This window comes from Saimiri boliviensis, chromosome 19 (assembly GCF_048565385.1).
Source record: "Saimiri boliviensis isolate mSaiBol1 chromosome 19, mSaiBol1.pri, whole genome shotgun sequence".
NCBI lineage: Eukaryota > Metazoa > Chordata > Mammalia > Primates > Cebidae > Saimiri > Saimiri boliviensis.
In genome coordinates this window covers 38,489,931-38,509,704 of record NC_133467.1, presented here as the reverse complement: position 1 = coordinate 38,509,704, position 19,774 = coordinate 38,489,931, and the positions used below count along the sequence as shown (strand labels likewise).

At 39.1% G+C, this 19,774-nt stretch overlaps 1 protein-coding gene across 5 annotated transcripts in view; it reads left to right on the top strand.

The window, feature by feature from the left end:
* Positions 1 to 19,774, top strand: part of SNX27 (sorting nexin 27) — an 85,714-nt gene that overhangs the window by 40,065 nt on the left and 25,875 nt on the right. For all 5 annotated transcript variants that reach the window (XM_074389613.1, XM_039460027.2, XM_039460028.2 and 2 more), the window contains 5 exons: positions 7,015 to 7,207; positions 9,461 to 9,525; positions 10,793 to 10,897; positions 15,332 to 15,410; positions 17,869 to 18,032. In XM_074389613.1, coding sequence (XP_074245714.1) covers positions 7,015 to 7,207; positions 9,461 to 9,525; positions 10,793 to 10,897; positions 15,332 to 15,410; positions 17,869 to 18,032 — 606 coding nt within the window. The remainder of the gene's footprint in view (positions 1 to 7,014; positions 7,208 to 9,460; positions 9,526 to 10,792; positions 10,898 to 15,331; positions 15,411 to 17,868; positions 18,033 to 19,774) is intronic.

Below are 19,774 nucleotides of genomic sequence, written 5' to 3'. Positions count from 1 at the left end.
TCAGTCATCCAGGCTGGAGTGCAGTGTCTGTGATCATAGCCCACTGCAGCCTTGACGTCCTGGGCTCAAGTGATTCTCCTGGCTCAGCCTTCCAAGTAGCTGGGACTACAGGCATGTGCTACTATTCCTGTCTAATTTTTATATTTAATTTAATTAATTAATATTTTTTGAGATGGGGTTTCACTCTGTCGTCCAGGCTGGAGTTCAGTGGCACCATCTTGGCTCACTGCAACCTCTGCCTCTTGGGTTCAAGCAATTCTTCTGCCTCAGCCTTCCAAGTAGCTGGAACTACAGGTGTGCACCATCACTCAGCTAATTTTTGTATTTTTAGTAGAGACGAAGTTTCACCATGTTGATCAGGCTGGTCTCAAACTTCTGGCCTCAAGTGATCTGGCCGTCTCAGCTTCCCAAAATGCTGGGATTACAGGTGTCAGCTACCATGCCTGGCCACCTAATTTAAAAAATTTTTAGTAGAGGAGGGGTCTTGCTGTGTTCCCCAGGCAGTTGTCACACTCCCAGCCTCAAGCAGTCTTCCTTCCTCAGACTTCCAAAGTTCTGGGATTACAGGCATGAACCACTGCTCCTCACCCCCAGTGTTTTCTCCTTACCTTTGGTTTTCAAAGTTTCATTTTTATGTGTCTAGGTGGTTGTTTCTTATTTATCCTGCTTGAGGAATTTGTGGTTTAATATCTTTTATTATTTTTTTGAAAACTATTAGCCAGTATGTTTTCAGATACTTTTTCAGCCCATTCTTTTCTCTCGTCTTTTTGGAGGTTCTAGTTACCTCTGTTTTACACTGTTTGATATTGTCCTAGTGCTTTTGGGTGTTTTATTCTATTTTAGTTCTTTCTTTTCTCATTTCCATTTAGACCATTTTTATTGACCTGTCATTAAGTTTGCTGATTTTTTTTTTCCCTCAGCTGTGTCCAGTCTGCTGATGAGACTGTTAGGGGAACTCTTCATCTCTGATGCCATTCCTTGTATTTCTGTCACTTCCGTTTGATACTTGCTTGTAATTTTCAACCTGCTGAAATTCCCCAATTCGCATCTGTTTGTATATTTTCGCCTTTTCCTTTTGCATGAGATCTTTAATTTAGCATATTAATCACTGTTAGTCTAGTAATATACTGCCTGATAATTTCAACGTCTGGGTCATCTCTGAGACTGTTTTATCTCTTCACATAATGTTGGGTTTTATTTTTTTTCTTGCATTTTTGTCCTGTAATATTTAACTGAATGCCAAGCGTCATGTGTAGAATAATAGTAGAGATGACCGAAGTAAAATAGTGTTTGAACTTGGAAATGGACAATACTCTTCTGTTACGGAATTTAGTCAGTTAAGCTGGGTTTGGATTTTGTTATGGCTATCATTACCTTTACTGTGCTATAGACCTCAAGTTTCTCTAGCAATGGGTTGCTATTTCCTTGTGCTGGGGTCCTGAAGGTTTTTAAATATTTATTTTTTGTTTTGTTTTTGGGGGTTATTTTTAGACAAGGTCTCACTTTGTTACTCAGACTGGAGTGCAGTTGTACAATAATGGCTCTCTGCAGTCTTGAATTCTGGGCTTAAGCATTCCTCCTGCCTCAGGCTACCAAATAGCTGGGACCACAAGCACACACCACCACACCTAGCTTATTTATTTTTTATTTATTTTTATTTTTCTACTTTTTGTAGAGACAGGGTTCCACTATTTTGCCCAAGCTATTCTCAAACTCCTGGGCTCAAGTGATCCTCCTGCCTTGGCCTCCCAAAGTGCTGGGATTCTAGACATGAGCCACTGTGCCCAGCCTGGAAGGTTTTTTCAGTGTTTTGTCCTCAAGCTTTCAACCACCTGTGCATACCAGTACCACAGACAAATTCTCTCTTTACTTTCTTACCCCTCTGCTACCAGGAGCCTGCTCTTGCTTTTTACTTGGGCTAGACTCATGTGGAGGTAGATGCGTGGTTCAACCTTAGGCTTAAGCAGAGTCTGCGTCTCTGTGTCTTAGTTCTTTTGCCCTTCCTTCTTATTGCAGCCAAACTCTGCCTTGTATCTGTGGTTAGTCTTGGGAAAGAGTTTCCTGTCCCTCCCTCAACTATAGCAGATCTCTGCTTGGTGACAGTATAGGAACCTGGGCCTAATATGGTTTCCTGCCTCTCCCCAGGAGTAGAGAGTATTTTACTTTTACTCCTTTCCCAGAAGAAGTGGATCTTTACCTGTGCCCTATAGATGAGAGGATTTACTGCCTGTCTTAGCCTGATTTTGCTGCTTTAGCAGAATAACACAGATTGTAGGTAATTTATAAAGAAAAGAGATTTATTTGGCTCACAGTTCTAGAGCCTGGGAAGTCTAATATCAAGGGGCCACATCTGGTGAAGGCCTTTTTGTTGTGTTATAACGTGGAGGAAGGAATTCCATGGTGAGGAGGTGCATGTGAGACAGAAAAGGGGGACCAAACTCCTCAGGTAAATAACACACTGCCTCAATAATGACATTAATCATGAGAGTTTTGCCATTATAGTCTAGTTACCTCTTACAGATCCCACTTTTTAATATACTTCTTTTTTTTTTTTTTGAGACGGAGTTTCGCTCTTGTTACCCAGGCTGAAGTGCAATGGCGCAATCTCGGCTCACTGCAACCTCCGCCTCCTGGGTTCAGGCAATTCTCCTGCCTTAGCCTCCTGAGTAGCTGGGATTACAGGCACGCACCACCATGCCCAGCTAATTTTTTGTATTTTTAGTAGAGACGAGGTTTCACCATGTTGACCAGGTTGGTCTCGATCTCTCGACCTTGTGATCCACCTGCCTCGGCCTCCCAAAGTGCTGGAATTACAGGCTTGAGCCACCGCGCCCGGCCTTTAATACACTTCTTAATACATGATAGCTGCTTAATGTCCTTGTCTTTTGTCTTGGTAACTTCTGAGCCTGTTTCTACTGACTTGATTTTTATCCTGGTTATAGGTCAAATTTTCATGCTTCTTTATATGTCTAGTAATTTTTGATTGGATGTTGGATATTGTGAATGCAGAGTTACTGGGTGCTAGATTTTGTTATATTTCTTTAAAGAGTAGAGTGTTGGATTTCTTTTTTTTTTTCTGGCATACGGTTAAGTTACTTACAAATTACTTTGATCCTTTTTAGCTTTGCTTTTAAGCTCTTTTTGAGTAGTTTAGAGTACCTTTTACTCTAGAACTAATTTAGCTTAACTTCTAAAGCATGGTCTTTTTGAGTTCCTTCTGAATTCCATGCAGATTTAGGGAGGTCTCTTTATTCTGGCTCAAGGGAAGTTGAATGATTCCATAACCCGTGTGAACTCTGGGAATTGTTTATTTACCACTCCCCACTGATAATAGTTCTTTCCTTAGATTGTTATTAAGTCAAAATTCAAGGGGACTTAATACAGATTTCTGGAGCTGTGTCTTGGCTTTAGCTCCCTCTTGCATGCTAAGCCCTGCAAATTCTAGCTGCTTTGGGCTCCTTGAACTTCAGTCTTTGTTTATTCAACTCAGTGAAGTTGCCAAACTATTCAGCTGCAGTTTGGGAGTTACCTCCAGGCAGAAAGCTGAGATGATACCAGCGCTCATCTTGTTTGCTTCCCTTTTCTCAGGGATCACAGTTCTTAGCTGTCTGTTGTCCAGGACTAAAAATAGTTGTTTCCTATGTTGTGTCTAGTTTTCTAGTTGTATTTAATGGGAGGTTAATTACAGACCACCTGGAAGTCCACAGATTGTTCTGTAAAAGGATATTTTTATTTAGGGATAATTTGATTAAAAGTTGATTTTAAATATTCTTGGCTTTAAAAGAAATACCAATGAAACTCTACTTCTTATTATGTAGAGGAATAAATTCCAGATGGATTAAGGACTTAAATGACAAAACAAAAAATTAAAAGCTCTTAATAGAAAATATTGTGGCCGGGCACGGTGGCTCAAGCCTGTAATCCCAGCACTTTGGGAGGCTGAGGCGGGTGGATCACGAGGTCAAGAGATCGAGACCATCCTGGTCAACATGGTGAAACCCCGTCTCTACTAAAAATACAAAAAAAAGTAGCTGGGCATGGTGGCATATGCCTGTAATCCAAGCTACTCAGGAGGCTGAGACAGGAGAATTGCCTGAACCCAGGAGGCGGAGGTTGCAGTGAGCCGAGGTCGCGCCATTGCACTCCAGCCTGGGTAACAAGAGCGAAACTCCGTCTCAAAAAAAAAAAAAAAAAGAAAAGAAAAGAAAATATTGGTGAATAGCTTATAGATCTTGGAATCAGTTTCTTGAGATACAAAAAGTGTTGGTTATTAAAAAAAATTGATAAATTGGACTCTTTCTAGAATTCAAAAAACCTTAAATAAAATGGTTATAAAAAGATTGATAAATTGGATTCTTTGTAGAATTCAAAAAAATCTCAAATAAAGTGACAAAGTGGAAGAAGATATTCACAATACACCCAATGAAACAGATAGTGTCAAGAATATATAAAGAACTCCATAAATCAATAAGAAAAGCACAAAAACTTAGCATGAAGGTAGGCAAAACGCCTAAGTAGGTACTTAACAAGAAATGATACTCACATGGTCAATAAGTATATGAAGAGACATTCAACATTATTAGTAATTAGGGAAAGTAAATTAGGATCATAGTAAGAAATCTTTTCACACCAATTCCATTAGCACAATTAAGAGGATCTTTTTATATATTGCTGAAAGAGAACAAATTGGTGCAACCACTTTAGCTTACATTTTGCATTATCCCATGAGGTTGAATATGCATATAACTGCAGTTCACTTAGGGTTATGCTCAGAAGATATACTCAGAGGAATATCTTTTGCATCTACAACAGGAGGCATGTATACAAATGTTAATAGCAGCATTATTCACAGTAGCTAAAATCCAGAAACAACCCAAATACTCATGAGTGGGAGAACAGATTTAAAACAAACAAACAAATGAGCAACTATGGTATGTTCACACAACAACAAAATGCTGTATGCAGCAGAGTAAACCCCAAAGACATAATGTTGTGATGAGACCATAGTATAATATTAAGTGAAAAAAGTAAGTGCTTTAAAGTCTCATTCATTTTGATACTCTATTTTTATTAAACCAAAATATCCTTTAAAATTAAAAGGCTGGGTGCGTTGGCTCACGCCTGTAATCCCAGCACTTTGGGAGGCCAAGGTGGGCAGATCAACCGAGGTCAGGAGTTTGAGACCAGCCTGGCCAACATGGTGAAACCCTGTCGCTACTAAAAATACAAAAATTAGCTGGGCGTGGTGTTGCGTACCTGTAGTCCCAGCTACTTGGGAGACTGAGGCTGGAGAATCACTTGAACCCAGGAGGCAGAGGTTGCATTGAGCCACAATTGCGCCACTGCCCTCCAGCCTGGGCAACAAGAGCGAGACTCTGTCTCAAAAATACAATAAAATAAAACAAAATTAAATTAAATTAAAATAAAAATAAAAATTTAAGGATTATATATAAACGCAAAAAAAACATAAAAAGTAAGGGAATCATGAACATGGTTGGATATGATAACTTTTTGGGGTCAGGGAAGCAAGGATATAGGGATGTGGGATAGAGGCAGAGACTATATGGTTTGAATTAAATTATTATCAAGGTCTTAGCTTATCTTTTATTTTGCTTTTCACATTATCTGTTTCCTAACAAAAATTCCACTGTTGCTTAAATCATTTTATTTTGTTTTTTTGAAATGGGGTCTCTTTCTGTTGTCCACAGTCTGTAGCACGATTGTGGCTCACTGCAACCTCAGCCTTCTGGCTCAAGCAGTCCTCCCACCTCAGCCTCCTGGACTACAGGTGTATGCCACCATGCCCAGCTAAATTTTTGTTGTTGTTGTTGTTGTTTTTGTAGTGACAGGTTTTGCCATTTTGCCCAGGCTGGTCTTGAACTCCTGGACTCAAGTGATCTGCCTGCCTCAGCCTCCCATAGTACGCTGGAATGACAGATGTGAGCCACCGTGCCCAGCCTGATTAAATCATTTTTAGGCCTTTTCTTTGGAATCAACTTAAGAGCCAGGTTAGGCCACACACAAATATCAGTTACATTGCTTTATAATCAACCCTGGGTTTTCATCTCCCTTCAAATTTGCTTGCTTGTTCATTCACGGTATTTACCACATGGGCTTCAAATGACTTTTAACTTTCTGAAAATGAAATCCACTCTTAACATTGATAATTGCCTTTGAAGATATTTAAAAGTATGCTAGAGGTCATTTTAATAGCAAAAATAAGATCATGCTCCTCCTGCTGGGTGTGATTATTCAAGGTGGGCAGATCACCTGAGGTCAAGAGTTCCAGACCAGCCTGACCAACAAGTGAAACATCTTCTCTACTGAAAATACAATAATTAGCCAAGTGTGATGGTGTATGCCTGTAATTCCAGCTATTTGGGAGGCTGAGGCAGGAGAATCGCTTGAACCTGGGAGGCAGAGGTTGCAGTGAGCCAAGATTGGTCACTGCATTCCAGCCTAGGCAACAGAGTGAGACTCCATCTCAAAACAAAAAACAAAAACAAGATCATGCTCCTTTTGAAAAGGGGATAGTTCTTTTTTATACATATAACTTTATACATGTCTGTCAAAAGTAAGTCTTACTTTTAAGTGGTTTTGTTTTTTTTTTTTTTTTGAGACGGAGTTTCGCTCTTGTTACCCAGGCTGGAGTGCAATGGCGCGATCTCGGCTCACCGCAACCTCCGCCTCCTGGGTTCAGGCAATTCTCCTGCCTCAGCTGGGATTACAGGCACGAGCCACCATGCCCAGCTAATTTTTTGTATTTTTAGTAGAGACGGGGTTTCACCATGTTGACCAGGATGGTCTCGATCTCCTGACCTCGTGATCCACCCGCCTCGGCCTCCCAAAGTGCTGGGACTACAGGCTTGAGCCACCGCGCCCAGCCTTAAGTGGTTTTTTCTGCTTAAGTACATAGCAGAATGCACTAACCAATATCAGTCTAAGCCTGACTAGATGATTCTGTGATTTAATTTGTAGTGAGTCTGCATTTCTTTTGTTCTTCTCCTTCACCAGGTATACAATGTTTACATGGCAGGGAGGCAGCTGTGTTCCAAGAGGTACCGGGAGTTTGCTATCCTACACCAGAACCTGAAGAGAGAGTTTGCCAACTTTACATTTCCCCGACTCCCAGGGAAGTGGCCATTTTCATTATCAGAACAACAATTAGATGCCCGACGTCGGGGATTGGAAGAATATCTAGAAAAAGGTAAGCCAAACTATCAAACCCTAGTATACTGAGTAGACGTAGGTTCTAGATACGTAACTTTTAAACTGCATGGCCGAATTTGCTGAAACTGAATAGTGAATATAAGTCAGGTTTCTGACGGTAAGTATTGAATGATCTGGAGCTTTGAAGGAAGACTGAAATGTCCAGTACAGTGATCAGTAGCCTGTTTCATTGGTTTGTTGAATGCTTAACTTAACAGAAAAATGAAAATTTAGTTTTTGATGCATTTGGTGATCCCTAATGGACTTTTGTTTTTAGGTTTATATTATCTGCCAGCAAACACATAGTAGACTCAGCAATATGCTGAATTGATTTGAGAACTAAGTGGGCGATATTAAGGCATTTTTAATATTTAAGACATTTTTATTAAAATGATTCTTGGCTCACTGGTGTATCCTACATGAAAACTTTATTTATTTTACAGGTATTTATAGATAGGTTTGCTGAGTTGTAGGTAATCTAGAGTACCCTTGTTCTAAGCAGGCTAAAGGTAGATACTAATACTTCTGTCTTGAATTTTTTTTTTTTTCTTTTTGGAGACAGAATCTTGCTCTGTTGCCCAGGCTGGAGTGCAGTGGCATGATCTTGGCCTACTGTAACCTCTGCCTCCCATATTCAAGCAATTCTCCTGCCTCAGCCTCCCGAGTAGCTGGGACTACAGGCGAGCACCGCCATGTCTGGCTAATGTTTGGTATTTTTAGCACACACGGGGTTTCTCCATGTTGGCCAGACTGGTCTTGAATGACTTTGATGACCTCAGGTGATCTGCCCGCCTCGGCCTCCCAAAGTGCTGGGATTACAGGCATGAGCCACTGTGCCTGGCCCTATATTAAAATTTACTTGTTATCTCACTGTCTCCAAATGATGCATCAGGAGTCTGTGGATATGGATGCTGAAACATTTGTTTGTCTAGAAAGGGAGGAAGATGACACAGATCTCCTCAATAAGATAGCTCATCTTGTGGCTCAGGGAAGAGGCCTTTCCTTGCTACATTATAAAGTTACATAATTTGGTAGCTTTTTAATAGGTTTTTTTCTAAAATACTAGTTTAGCAGAATAATGGGCTTACGTGATATTTAGTCATTCTGTTTCCCGTAACTAACTGACCTAGTTGAATCTTTTAAAAACTTTTGTAGGTAGGTTCATTCATATAGGGAGCCTTATTCTATGGGGAAACCCATTTTCCCCCTAGAAGATAGTGGAACTTCCTTGTCTGTTTTTAGCTTTTTCTAACATGTGCTGGCCTCTCTGAACAAAGCCCTTGGGAAATGAGAAAAGGTACAGCTTTAAAAAAATCAAATGAAGTAAAATCATCAGTTTAATTTACTATTCTCATGAGAGTGTCAGGAAATTAAGTTGTTTAAATTTAGAGGATTAGCTACCTACCTTACCAACCCGCTTCCTTTCCTTCCCCCACTGTTTTTTTTTTTTGGTTGTTTGGAAGCTAAAGTCAGTGGGGTGAAATGATGTGAATTCTTAATTACCTACCCCAGTTTTCCCAAAATGGCTTTAAATTTCTGTGGTTCTCTGACTGGCCTGTTTTTAGGCCAAATAAATATTTTTCCTTAAGTATTTCAATTTTATGTTTGGTTTATTACTGATGAATCTTTCCCTACCACGGCCTCTTTACTCCATGTTCTGTTGTTCTAGCTTGTTCATAAGTCACACAAGACTGTGAACTTACATTTACTGAACTTTGTTTTTTTCTTTGAGACAGAGTCTTGTCGTCTCGCCCAGGCTGGAGTGCAGTGGCGTGATCTCGGCTCACTGCAGCCTCTGCCTCCTGGGTTCAAGCGATTCTCCTGTCTCAGCCTCCTGAGTAGCTGGGACTACAGGCGTCTGCCACCATATTCAGCTCATTTTTTGTATTTTTAGTAGAGACAGGGCTTCTCCGTGTTAGCCAGGATGGTCTCGATCTCCTGACCTGTGATCCACCCACCTCGGCCTCGCAAAGTACTGGGATTACAGGCATAAGCCACCACGCCCAGCCTATTTACTGAAGTTTTATTTCTCTTTTCTGGTTATGTTTAATATTTTTAGCAAGCTACATCTTTGTATTTTCTTTTATTTCCTTGTTCTGATCATATTTAGATGAATGCCATGCCTTAAAATCTTACATGCCAGGTATGGTATGCTGCCTCATTATGATTTAAACTTAAACTTTGATATGTCTTTGACTTTATAGTCTTGATTTTAAGGCCTTATGCCAGATTTTATCTTTGTTTTCTACAGTGTGTTCAATACGAGTAATTGGTGAGAGTGACATCATGCAGGAATTCCTATCAGAATCAGATGAGGTAGGTGAATACCTCCTTTAGTGACTATTTTCCACTGGGCTTCTTGTGGGGGAAATAAATTAAAGGTATTGATTATGGGTTAAATTTCCATAAGCTTTCCAAAAGACTACATTTTTTCTACTCCCTTTTTATATGTATCCTACTTACCTGTCCTTTAAGACCTGCGTTCACTTTCTCTTTGAAGCCATCCCTGACGACTTGTTACCAATTTTTCATTCCACCGAAAATTTTTGCAATTAATTCCTTTCAATGATGACCTGTTGCTATCTCATTCTCTAATTTTTATACATGTAATCAGATTGTCGCTTTATGTTTTAGCTTACAAGAGTGTGTGCTACCTGTAGGTAAGAGCTAAATCTTGATCATCTTTATATTCCCAGTGCCTTACCACAGTATCAAGCATGTTGTAGGTGCTTAATAAATATTAATTGAATAGAAGAATGAATATTTAATGTTAATACAGTAGTGTGTTATCCACGACTTACTTTGTATATATATGCCTTATTTTCCCAACTAGATTATAAATTTCTTACAGGCAAGGACTTACAATAAATCAATGGTTATGATCATTTTAGGCATGAATAGTACCTTTTTAAAAGTGGTAAATGAAAATGGACTTGTTCTGAAATAACTTTCTAGTAAAAATTACAAGGTCAAAAATTACAAGGTTAGAGGAATGTGTTAATCATCAAAAGCAGTAAGAGGATTTCTTTTGAATTGAGAATAAGAATTGTTTACTTTTTGCTAGAAGAAAATTGAACATCAGGCTAACTTTGAAAGGAAAAATGGATGAGACTCAGGTATCCATTTTTTTCTTTCAACAATATTCTGATTATTTCAGGGTTCAGAAAGGAACTTAGGATATCTCTGGATCCAGTCCACATGCCTAGCCATTAATACCAGAGAATATACATAGAAACTACTGCTTTCAGTTATTTTCTCTTCTCACTTGTGAATTCTGAATGGGCAGAGGGAAGTGAATCAAAAATCTCATCTGTGTTTGACCTAAACTGTTTCACGCAAGTTTTCTGTTTTGAAATGTGAACACATTGGCTTCAACATATTTCTTTTCTCCCTGCTTCTCTTAAAGGTTAACTTCTGCTGTAGCCCTGCAGTCAGCTTTATGACTTGTAAATGTATTGACTTTTTTCCTTTTTCATTGGAACTCACTTCCTATCATGTTTTAGGTTATTGTCTAGCTAGCTTGTTACAGGGAGAGTGAAGATATACTGAGTCATAAATTCCTTCTCTGTGTCTTTTCCCCCAGAACTACAATGGTGTGTCTGACGTAGAGCTGAGAGTAGCATTACCAGATGGAACAACGGTTACAGTCAGGGTTAAAAAGAACAGTACTACAGACCAAGTATATCAGGTAAATTAAATGAACAAGTAGACTTGATGTTGGATGGTATGAAACTAAGGAAGATAGATTAAATGAGTCAATACATGTAAAGTGCTTAGAGTGTCTGGCACATAATCAGTTTATTAAATGTTAGCTACTATTGTTATTATTAATGTGAAAGTACTTTACCCTCCTTAAAAGAAAGGTACGGTAAATATCCCAGGTTGTAGTGATTAACCCCTCATTTTTTTTTGAGACTGAGTCTGACTCTGTCACCCAGGCTGGAGTGCAGTGGTGTGATCTTGGCTCACTGCAACCTCTGCCTCCCGGGTTCAAGCTATTCTCCTGCCTCAGCCTCCTGAGTAGGTGGGACTACAGGCACACGCCACCATGCGCTGATAAATCTGTATTTTTAATAGAGATGAGATTTCACCATGTTGGCCAGGATGGTCTTGATCTTTTGACCTTGTGATCCACCCGCCTCAGCCTCTCAAAGTGCTAGGATTACAGGCATGAGCCACCGTGCCCAGCCAACCCCCCCTTTTCTAATGGTTAAAAAACTTTATAACACACATGAAAACAGAATAGTATAATGAATCTCCATATAGTAATCATTCATATTTAATAATTATCAAGATTTTGCCACATTTGCATTATGCATCCCTTTTTTCTTTTCCTTTAAGTATTTAAAAGTAAATCCCATGTGTACTTCAGTGTGCATCTAAAAATATGGACTTTGTTCTTACAAAACCACAGTGCCATTATCAAATCTTAAAAATTAGCTCTATTGCCTTGGTATTACCTAAAAACTACTCCATAGTCACATTTTTTCAATTGTCTAAAAATGATTTTTTTGCATTTGGTTTGTTAAAATCTGAATCTAAACAAAGTCCTTAGATCACGTTTGATTTTTGTTTGTTTTAATATAGAACAGTCCCCTGCTTCCCCAGCTTTTTGTTTTCATGCCATTGTTCTGTTACAGAAATGGGTCGGTGTCCTGTGGAATGCCCCACGTTCTGAATGTATCTGTTTGTTTTCTGGTGGTGTCATTTAATATGTCTGCTGTGTCTCTATATTTTCTGTAAATGGAAGTTTGCTCTAGAGGCTCCATTAGATTCAGGTTCTGCTTTTTTGATAATACTTCGTAGTTGGTGCTATATACTTTATATTGCTTCTCAACAGCAAGTATACAATACTGGGTTATCCCATTTCAGTATTACTAACTAAGGTTAACCAGTAGGTTTAGGTGGTGAAATCTGATCTCTGTTGTAAAATTCACCACTGATCTTTTATCAAATGAATGTATCCATTGATGATTATTGCCTTAACCAGTGATTTCATTAAAGATTACAAAGTGCTGATTTTCTGATACTCTCATTTCTTCACACTGATTAGCTAGAATTCTTCTTAAAATAACTTTTCCTTATCAACTAAGGCTATTTAATTATCTTGAAATACAGTTTGTGGGAAAGACAGGATACATATTTATTTATGTATGTATTTATGCATGTATGTATTTATTTATTTATTTTGAAATGGAGTCTTGCTCTATTGCCCAGGCTGGAGTGCAATGGCACGCTCTCGGCTCACTGCAACCTCTGCCTCCCGGGTTCAAGCGATTCTCCTGCTTCAGCTGCCTGAGTAGCTGGGATTACAAGGGCCTGCTACCACACCCAGCCAATTTTTATATTTTTAGTAGAGACAGGGTTTCACCATGCTAGCCAGGCTGGTCTCGAACTCCCGACTTTAGGCGATCTGCCTGTCTCAGCGTCCCAGCGTGCTGGGATTATAGGCGTGAGCCACCTCGCCTGGCCAGGATATGTGTTTAATCCTTTCTTTTCATTGCCAATTTTCAGAGTAAATAAATCATTATGTATTAATATAATTTATATAATTAATATATAAGATAATGGGTTACATATTAAATAATATATAATAAATTATGTATTATAATTATATATTAATACATAATCATACAAGTAATATATTTAATATATAAATAGAATGCATTATGAAATAAAATTATTATATATCATAATTTAGTATCATGGGTTTTTAGATTCAATGTGATTTAATCAGTAGCATATATTATCTTTTTGATGCTGAGACTGTTCTGTCTTTGGCCAGTGAAAGCTCCTTCATGTCTGCTCCTGTATGCTTTTGATGCAACCTAATATTTTATGATAGCATCCTTACTTTTTGGCACAATAAGATGTCCTGGCCTCATCTTTGTATATTCCCTACCCTTGATATCTAGAATAGGCCATTTCCCCAAGGAGTCCCATTCTTCTAGTGAGAAACTGTATTTATGATCTGATCTGCGTGCTGGGTATGCCTGTATGCCTTTTCATTGGCCTTTAATCCTGACTTGATCAGAATTTTCAGGGAGACAAGCAGGTTTCTGGGTACTAATGCTTATATTTCTCCTTTGTAGCAAACGTTAAAAAACTATCCTCCATACATTTATTCATCCACTGTATATTATGGTAAAGGATATATGCAAGATCTCAGGCATTTCTGAAATTACCCAATGGTAGAGAATTTTAAGGAAAGTACTAGTTTTACAGCTTGTTGATGTTTTGTTTTGTTTTGATTGCTTTTTTCCAGTGTTCCTCTAGGTTTTTTACACTTTCATCTTAATCCCATTACTGAGACTTCTGTCTATAAACTATTTTCTTTTTTTTTTTTTTTTTTTTTTTTTTTTGAGACGGAGTTTCGCTCTTGTTACCCAGGCTGGAGTGCAATGGCGTGATCTCGGCTCACCGCAACCTCCGCCTCCTGGGCTCAGGCAATTCTCCTGCCTCAGCCTCCTAAGTAACTGGGATTACAGGCATGCGCCACCACGCCCAGCTAGTTTTTTTGTATTTTTAGTAGAGACGAGGTTTCACCACGTTGACCAGGATGGTCTCGATCTTTCGACCTCGTGATCCACCTGCCTCGGCCTCCCAAAGTGCTGGGATTACAGGCTTGAGCCACCGCGCCCGGCTATAAATTATTTTCTAAACCTTGAAAGCATTTTAGCTTCTATCCAGTACAGTGTAGAATGATAATTTGGAATACTTACAGTGTCCAGTTCCTCTGTCACATCATGGATGAACCTGGGCCTCATATGTGAACAGATGTGAGAAGGGATATAGTCATATTTGGTTGACTGAGATACTAATATTCAACAGTTTTATCTTTGCTTTATTAGCAAAACAATGGCATGAAAAATAAATACCTTACTTATATTGAGATCGATCTTGCAAAGAAATTTTGTTACTACTGGTTTGTGTTTTATTGTTGTTTGTATGTAATTGTCATTTATTCGCACACAGAATCTTCCAATTTCTTTTTAATTTGTCTTGTTAGGACCTGAGTTTCTAGAGAGAATGAGTGATTCTTGTTCAATATGCCTCTGTTGTCCCAGCATTTTGCTATTTTATGTTGATATTATGATGGTAATTCTTGTGAAATGGAGGTGCCTAATGATCCCAACATGAGACATGGATCATCTAAAAAGTAAACAAAAATAATTTGTGAAGCCAGAATATAATTGACAATATTTTAAGCTCTAGAATCAAATATATGGTTTTTTGTGTTAATGTATTAAATGTAGGCTGAATGTTTGAAACTGGATATTTAAGAATTTGTTTTCTTTTTAAGATCTGTGCCTTTGCCAGGCGCGGTGGCTCACGCCTGTAATCCAAGCACTTTGGAGGCCAAGGGGGAGGATCACCTGAGGTCGGGAGTTCAAGACTAGCCTGACCAACATGGTGAAACCCCCTCTTAAAAAAAAAAAGAAGAAGAAGAAAAAAGATTTGTGCTATTAAGTACATTTCTTGTAAGTGATGTTAAAAAAGAATGAAGTCATATTCAGAGAGGGAAGCTGAATTTTTTTTTTTTTTTTTTGAGACAGAGTTTCGCTCTTGTTACCCAGGCTGGAGTGCAATGGCGCGATCTCGGCTCACCGCAACCTCCGCCTCCTGGGTTCAGGCAATTCTCCTGCCTCAGCCTCCTGAGTAGCTGGGATTACAGGCACGTGCCACCATGCCCAGCTAATTTTTTGTATTTTTAGTAGAGATGGGGTTTCACCATGTTGACCAGGATGGTCTCGATCTCTCGACCTCGTGATCCACCCGCCTTGGACTCCCAAAGTGCTGGGATTACAAGATTGAGCCACCGCGCCCGGCCGGAAGCTGATGTTTAAGGAGAGACTATTATCAGCTTGCATTGGAAGGGAGAATCTCATATTTAGAGATCATAGGTGTTTGAGTCAGATACAGCTGTTTTTTTCCCTTTTCTTTCATATGTATGTATGCATGAATGTGTGTACACATACATACAAAGAAGCCTAGCTATGCACATGAATATAATTTTTGTCAGACCAAGATGGCAGAACCTCTACCTTTTCCTTCCTCCATAGGCAGACACCTGCCTTTTCCTATAGCATTGTCTGACTTAATGTATCTTGTTTAACCTTAGGCTATTGCAGCAAAGGTTGGCATGGACAGTACGACAGTGAATTACTTTGCCTTATTTGAAGTGATCAATCATTCCTTTGGTAAGTGCCAGTGGCTGATAATTAAGTTTTGTTTTCTAATACTGTCAGAAGGAAACTATTTACCTAGAGAAGAACTTCAAGACAAGGGGAGATCCCGCTCATTAGAACCATCTGTAACAATCAGACCAAGCATACCGCATTAAACTCAGGTCATAAGGATGTCTGATCACTGTTGATTCCTTTTCCTCTTTTGTACGTATAGGTTACAACCAGCACTGAATCGGCAGATACTTTCATGAGGTTCTTTTAAATCTGAGGTTCAAAATTCATATATTCCAATAAAACAGGCTTAAAAAGATGGGATGTTCTACTTAGCCACACGTTGTTTTAGTGTACTTTAGGATTTTTGTAAAGATTCTTAAGAGTAGCTTTCTGTTTTAAGTTGGAAAGATATACATTGCTTCAAAGCCTTGTTTTAATGCATACATTTAAGTTTCTGTATAAATAAATTTCCTCTTCCAAGGAAATTTTATTGCGTGGTGACAGGAAGTTTCTCTTACCTTTTATTTTATAAAAGCTAGGGATCACCATCATATTAGTTGCATTGAGACTACAAAGAGGAGAGAGTGAGAGCTTTCTCTGAATAGCATAGATTTCCAACCGTTTATGGGTCTCTTCCATGTCACATATATTTATACAGGGTTAAGGCCATAATTGATATAGATAATATTGGTTGATCAGACCTTCCTTATCCCAGAAAGGGGGTGAGTTTGGTGGATTTAGGTTGCCTTGCCATCTCAGATCCAGGTAGAATAACTTCGATTCCCTGAAAGTAACCATTTTATTAGCATCCCTAATATTTTTTTTTCTTCCCAACTCACCGCAATGTAACTAGGCAGATGTTAATTACATTACAGAGGATTGCTAAGGTACCAGGACATTTGGATTCTAACCTTATTTTTTTCCTAAGTTTTATTTTCATTTTCTATAAAATGGAAAATACTAAATCTGTCTTTTGTAGTGTTATAAAGCCAGGTAAACATTGAAAGAGGAAGTAATCTCAGCAATTTGGGAGGCTGAGGCAGGAGGATAGCTTGAGCCTAGGAGTTTGAGACCAGCCTGGGCAACACAGTGAGACTGCTATCTCTACAAAAAATTTAAAAATTAGCCAAGCATGGTGACACATGCAGGTGGTCCAAGCTTGGAGGCTGAGGTAAGAGGACCATTTGAGCCTAGGAAGTGATTGTACCACTACATCCTAGCCCAGGCAGCAGAGTAAGACCCTGCCTCAAAAAAAAATAACACATAAAAATAAAAAGGAAAGGAAAGAAAAGAAAACTCAGCCTTTCCAAAGAAAGGCAATTTAGAAATTAAAAGTGATAGTTTTTTTTTATCCTGCTTGGGTGGCTGTTAGGAAGTAACATTACTCACAAGACACTTTTCACTTTGAGGAATGCTGTAGGATTTTTGGAGGTAGTCTGGAAAGAACCTTTTGGCCTTAACAGTAAAAGCAGCTCATTGAGAATTGCCACATGAGAGACTGTGAATGCACATAGCTGGGTAAGAGGAGAGGCTTGCTTTAACGATATTTAGTGGACATTAGCTGTAATGTACTAGTTAACGGATCAGATATTTTAAATTTGGAGTTTGTGCTGTTTGCAAAGTTACGTTAACTGATTTGTGTTTCAGTCTATTTTGTGTGGCTATAAAGGAATACCTGAGGCTGGGTAGTTAATAAAGAAAAAAGATCTATTTGGCTCATAATTCTGCTGGTTTTCAGCTGTTGTTCACCAAGCATCTTTAAGATTGGGTTCAAGATTGGGCATCTAGTAAGGTCCTCAGGCTGCTTTCTTCCATTCATGGTGTGTGCAGAGATCACATTAGGCCCCACCTCCAACACTGGGGATCAAATGTCAACATGAGCTTTGTCGGGGAACAAATATCCAGACCACAGCAACCTGTCATTCAAGTGATAGGTTTCAATCAGCTTGAGACTTAACTGGTCATGGTCGTAGCTAGAAGGGCTATTTAGCTGGACAGATATGGCTGTTTTGTGCTCCCAAGGCAGAACTCCTTGATGAATTTGAGCTCATGTTCTGGTTAATGATAACACACCATTCTTTTTTTTTTTTTTTTTGTGAGACGGACTTTCGCTCTTGTTACCCGGGCTGGAGTGCAATGGCGTGATCTCGGCTCACCGCAACCTCCGCCTCCTGGGTTCAAGCAATTCTCCTGCCTCAGCCTCCTGAGTAGCTGGGATTACAGACACGCACCACCATGCCCAGCTAATTTTTTGTATTTTTAATAGAGACGGGGTTTCACCATGTTGACCAGGATGGTCTTGATCTCTAGACCTCGTGATCCACCCGCCTCGGCCTCCCAAAGTGCTGGGATTACAGGCTTGAGCCACCACACCCGGCTGATAACATACCATTCTTGATTTGCCTTACATAGTTTATATTAGGGAAATTTCTTATATATTTTTACTCCAGCTTTCTGTGTTTTGTCTTTCCTTTAGTACGTAAGTTGGCACCTAATGAGTTCCCTCACAAACTCTACATTCAGAATTATACATCAGCTGTGCCAGGTACCTGCTTGACCATTCGAAAGTGGCTTTTTACAACAGAAGAAGAAATCCTCTTAAATGACAATGACCTTGCTGTTACCTATTTCTTTCATCAGGTAGGTGAACTGATCTTCTTGAAAGGCACAACGGCTTTTTATGTTTGAATATAGTTGGTACTTTGCCAATTCTCTGTGAATTCCTAGGTAAGCTGCCTTGCTCCTGGGTCTTGAGTTACATTTGTAAAATGTTCTATCCCATTTCACAAAAGATAAATAAATCAGTTTTAGAAGCAAAGCTATCCTGGAGTTTTTAAAATATGTATTCTAATATTTTTAAACAATAGTAAATGAACATGTGGCTGTGTACCTGTTCAAAAATTTTCTACCAGTATTATACACACACAGAGTTTAAAGCATCTAAATAGTTCTGCACAGTTTATTATGAAAAACAGTTGCCCCTGCTTATTTCCATCTCCCCCCACCCATAGGCAACCACCTTCACCTCTTTTAGCTTTGTTTTTGTTTGTTTTCTTCTATGTCTCCATTATAACTTGGTTATATTGCTCCTACGTAATTTTTCAGATTCCAGCAGCATCTCTTAATTTCCCACTATTGAAGATGAGACACAAGCCGTCTTTCCTCCCCCATTCTTACCATATGCCCATACCTTTCTCATCTCTCCCTACCCCTTAACACAGTCAAATTATAATATTTGTTAGGTCAGTATTCAGTGTTTACAATATTATGAATCTGTAAATAGTGAAATTTACAAGATTTTTATTTTCCCCCAGCTAATTATTCCCCTCATTTTTCATTTGCTTAATTTTCTGTGTACTTATAATTAATTTAGCTCCATACTCTTCACCAGTTGTCTAAATCTCCTCTAAAGACATTCAATTCAGACCCATCTGGTAGTCCCATGAATTTCCTCTTTCTGTAGAAATCTTTTGTGGAGCCTCTTCCTCTATCCCTGTGTGAAGTGGCAGCTCTCCACTCTGGAGCACAGCTGGCCTTTGTATTTTTAGTAGAGACGGGGTTTCACCATGTTGACCAGGATGGTCTTGATCTCTCGACCTCGTGATCCACCCGCCTCGGCCTCCCAAAGTGCTGGGATTACAGGCTTGAGCCACCGCGCCCGGCTGATAACATACCATTCTTGATTTGCCTTACATAGTTTATATTAGGGAAATTTCTTATGTATTTTTACTCCAGCTTTCTGTGTTTTGTCTTTCCTTTAGTACGTAAGTTGGCACCTAATGAGTTCCCTCACAAACTCTACATTCACTTCCCCACTACCACCTCCTGTTTCCCATGTTAGAGTACATTGTTTTGTTTTGCTTTACTCCCTTATTTTTGTAGAATACATTTTCAGAGCTGTTTCTCTTTTTAAATATGTAATTTTTTATTTTGAATTTTTGTGGATACATAGTAGGTATATATATTTTTGGAGTACATGGAATGTTTTGATACAGGCATGTGGTATGTATCACATCACAGAAAATGGGGTATCCATCCCTTCAAACGTTTATTTTTTATTTATTTATTTTTTTTTTTGAGATGTCACCCTGGCTGGAGTGCAGTGGTGTGATCTCAGCTCACTGCAACCTCCGCCTCCTGGGTTCAAGTGATTCTCCTGCCTCAGCCTCCCGAGTAGCTGGGACTACAAGTGCGTGCCACGACGCCTGGTTAATTTTTTATATTTTTAGTAGAGATGGGGTTTCACCGTGTTAGCCAGAATGGTCTTCGTCTCCTGACCTCATGATCCACCCACCTCGGCCCCCACAAAATTCTGGGATTACAGGTGTGAGCCACTGTTTTGGTCAAACATTTATCTTTTATGTTACAAACAATCCAGTTAT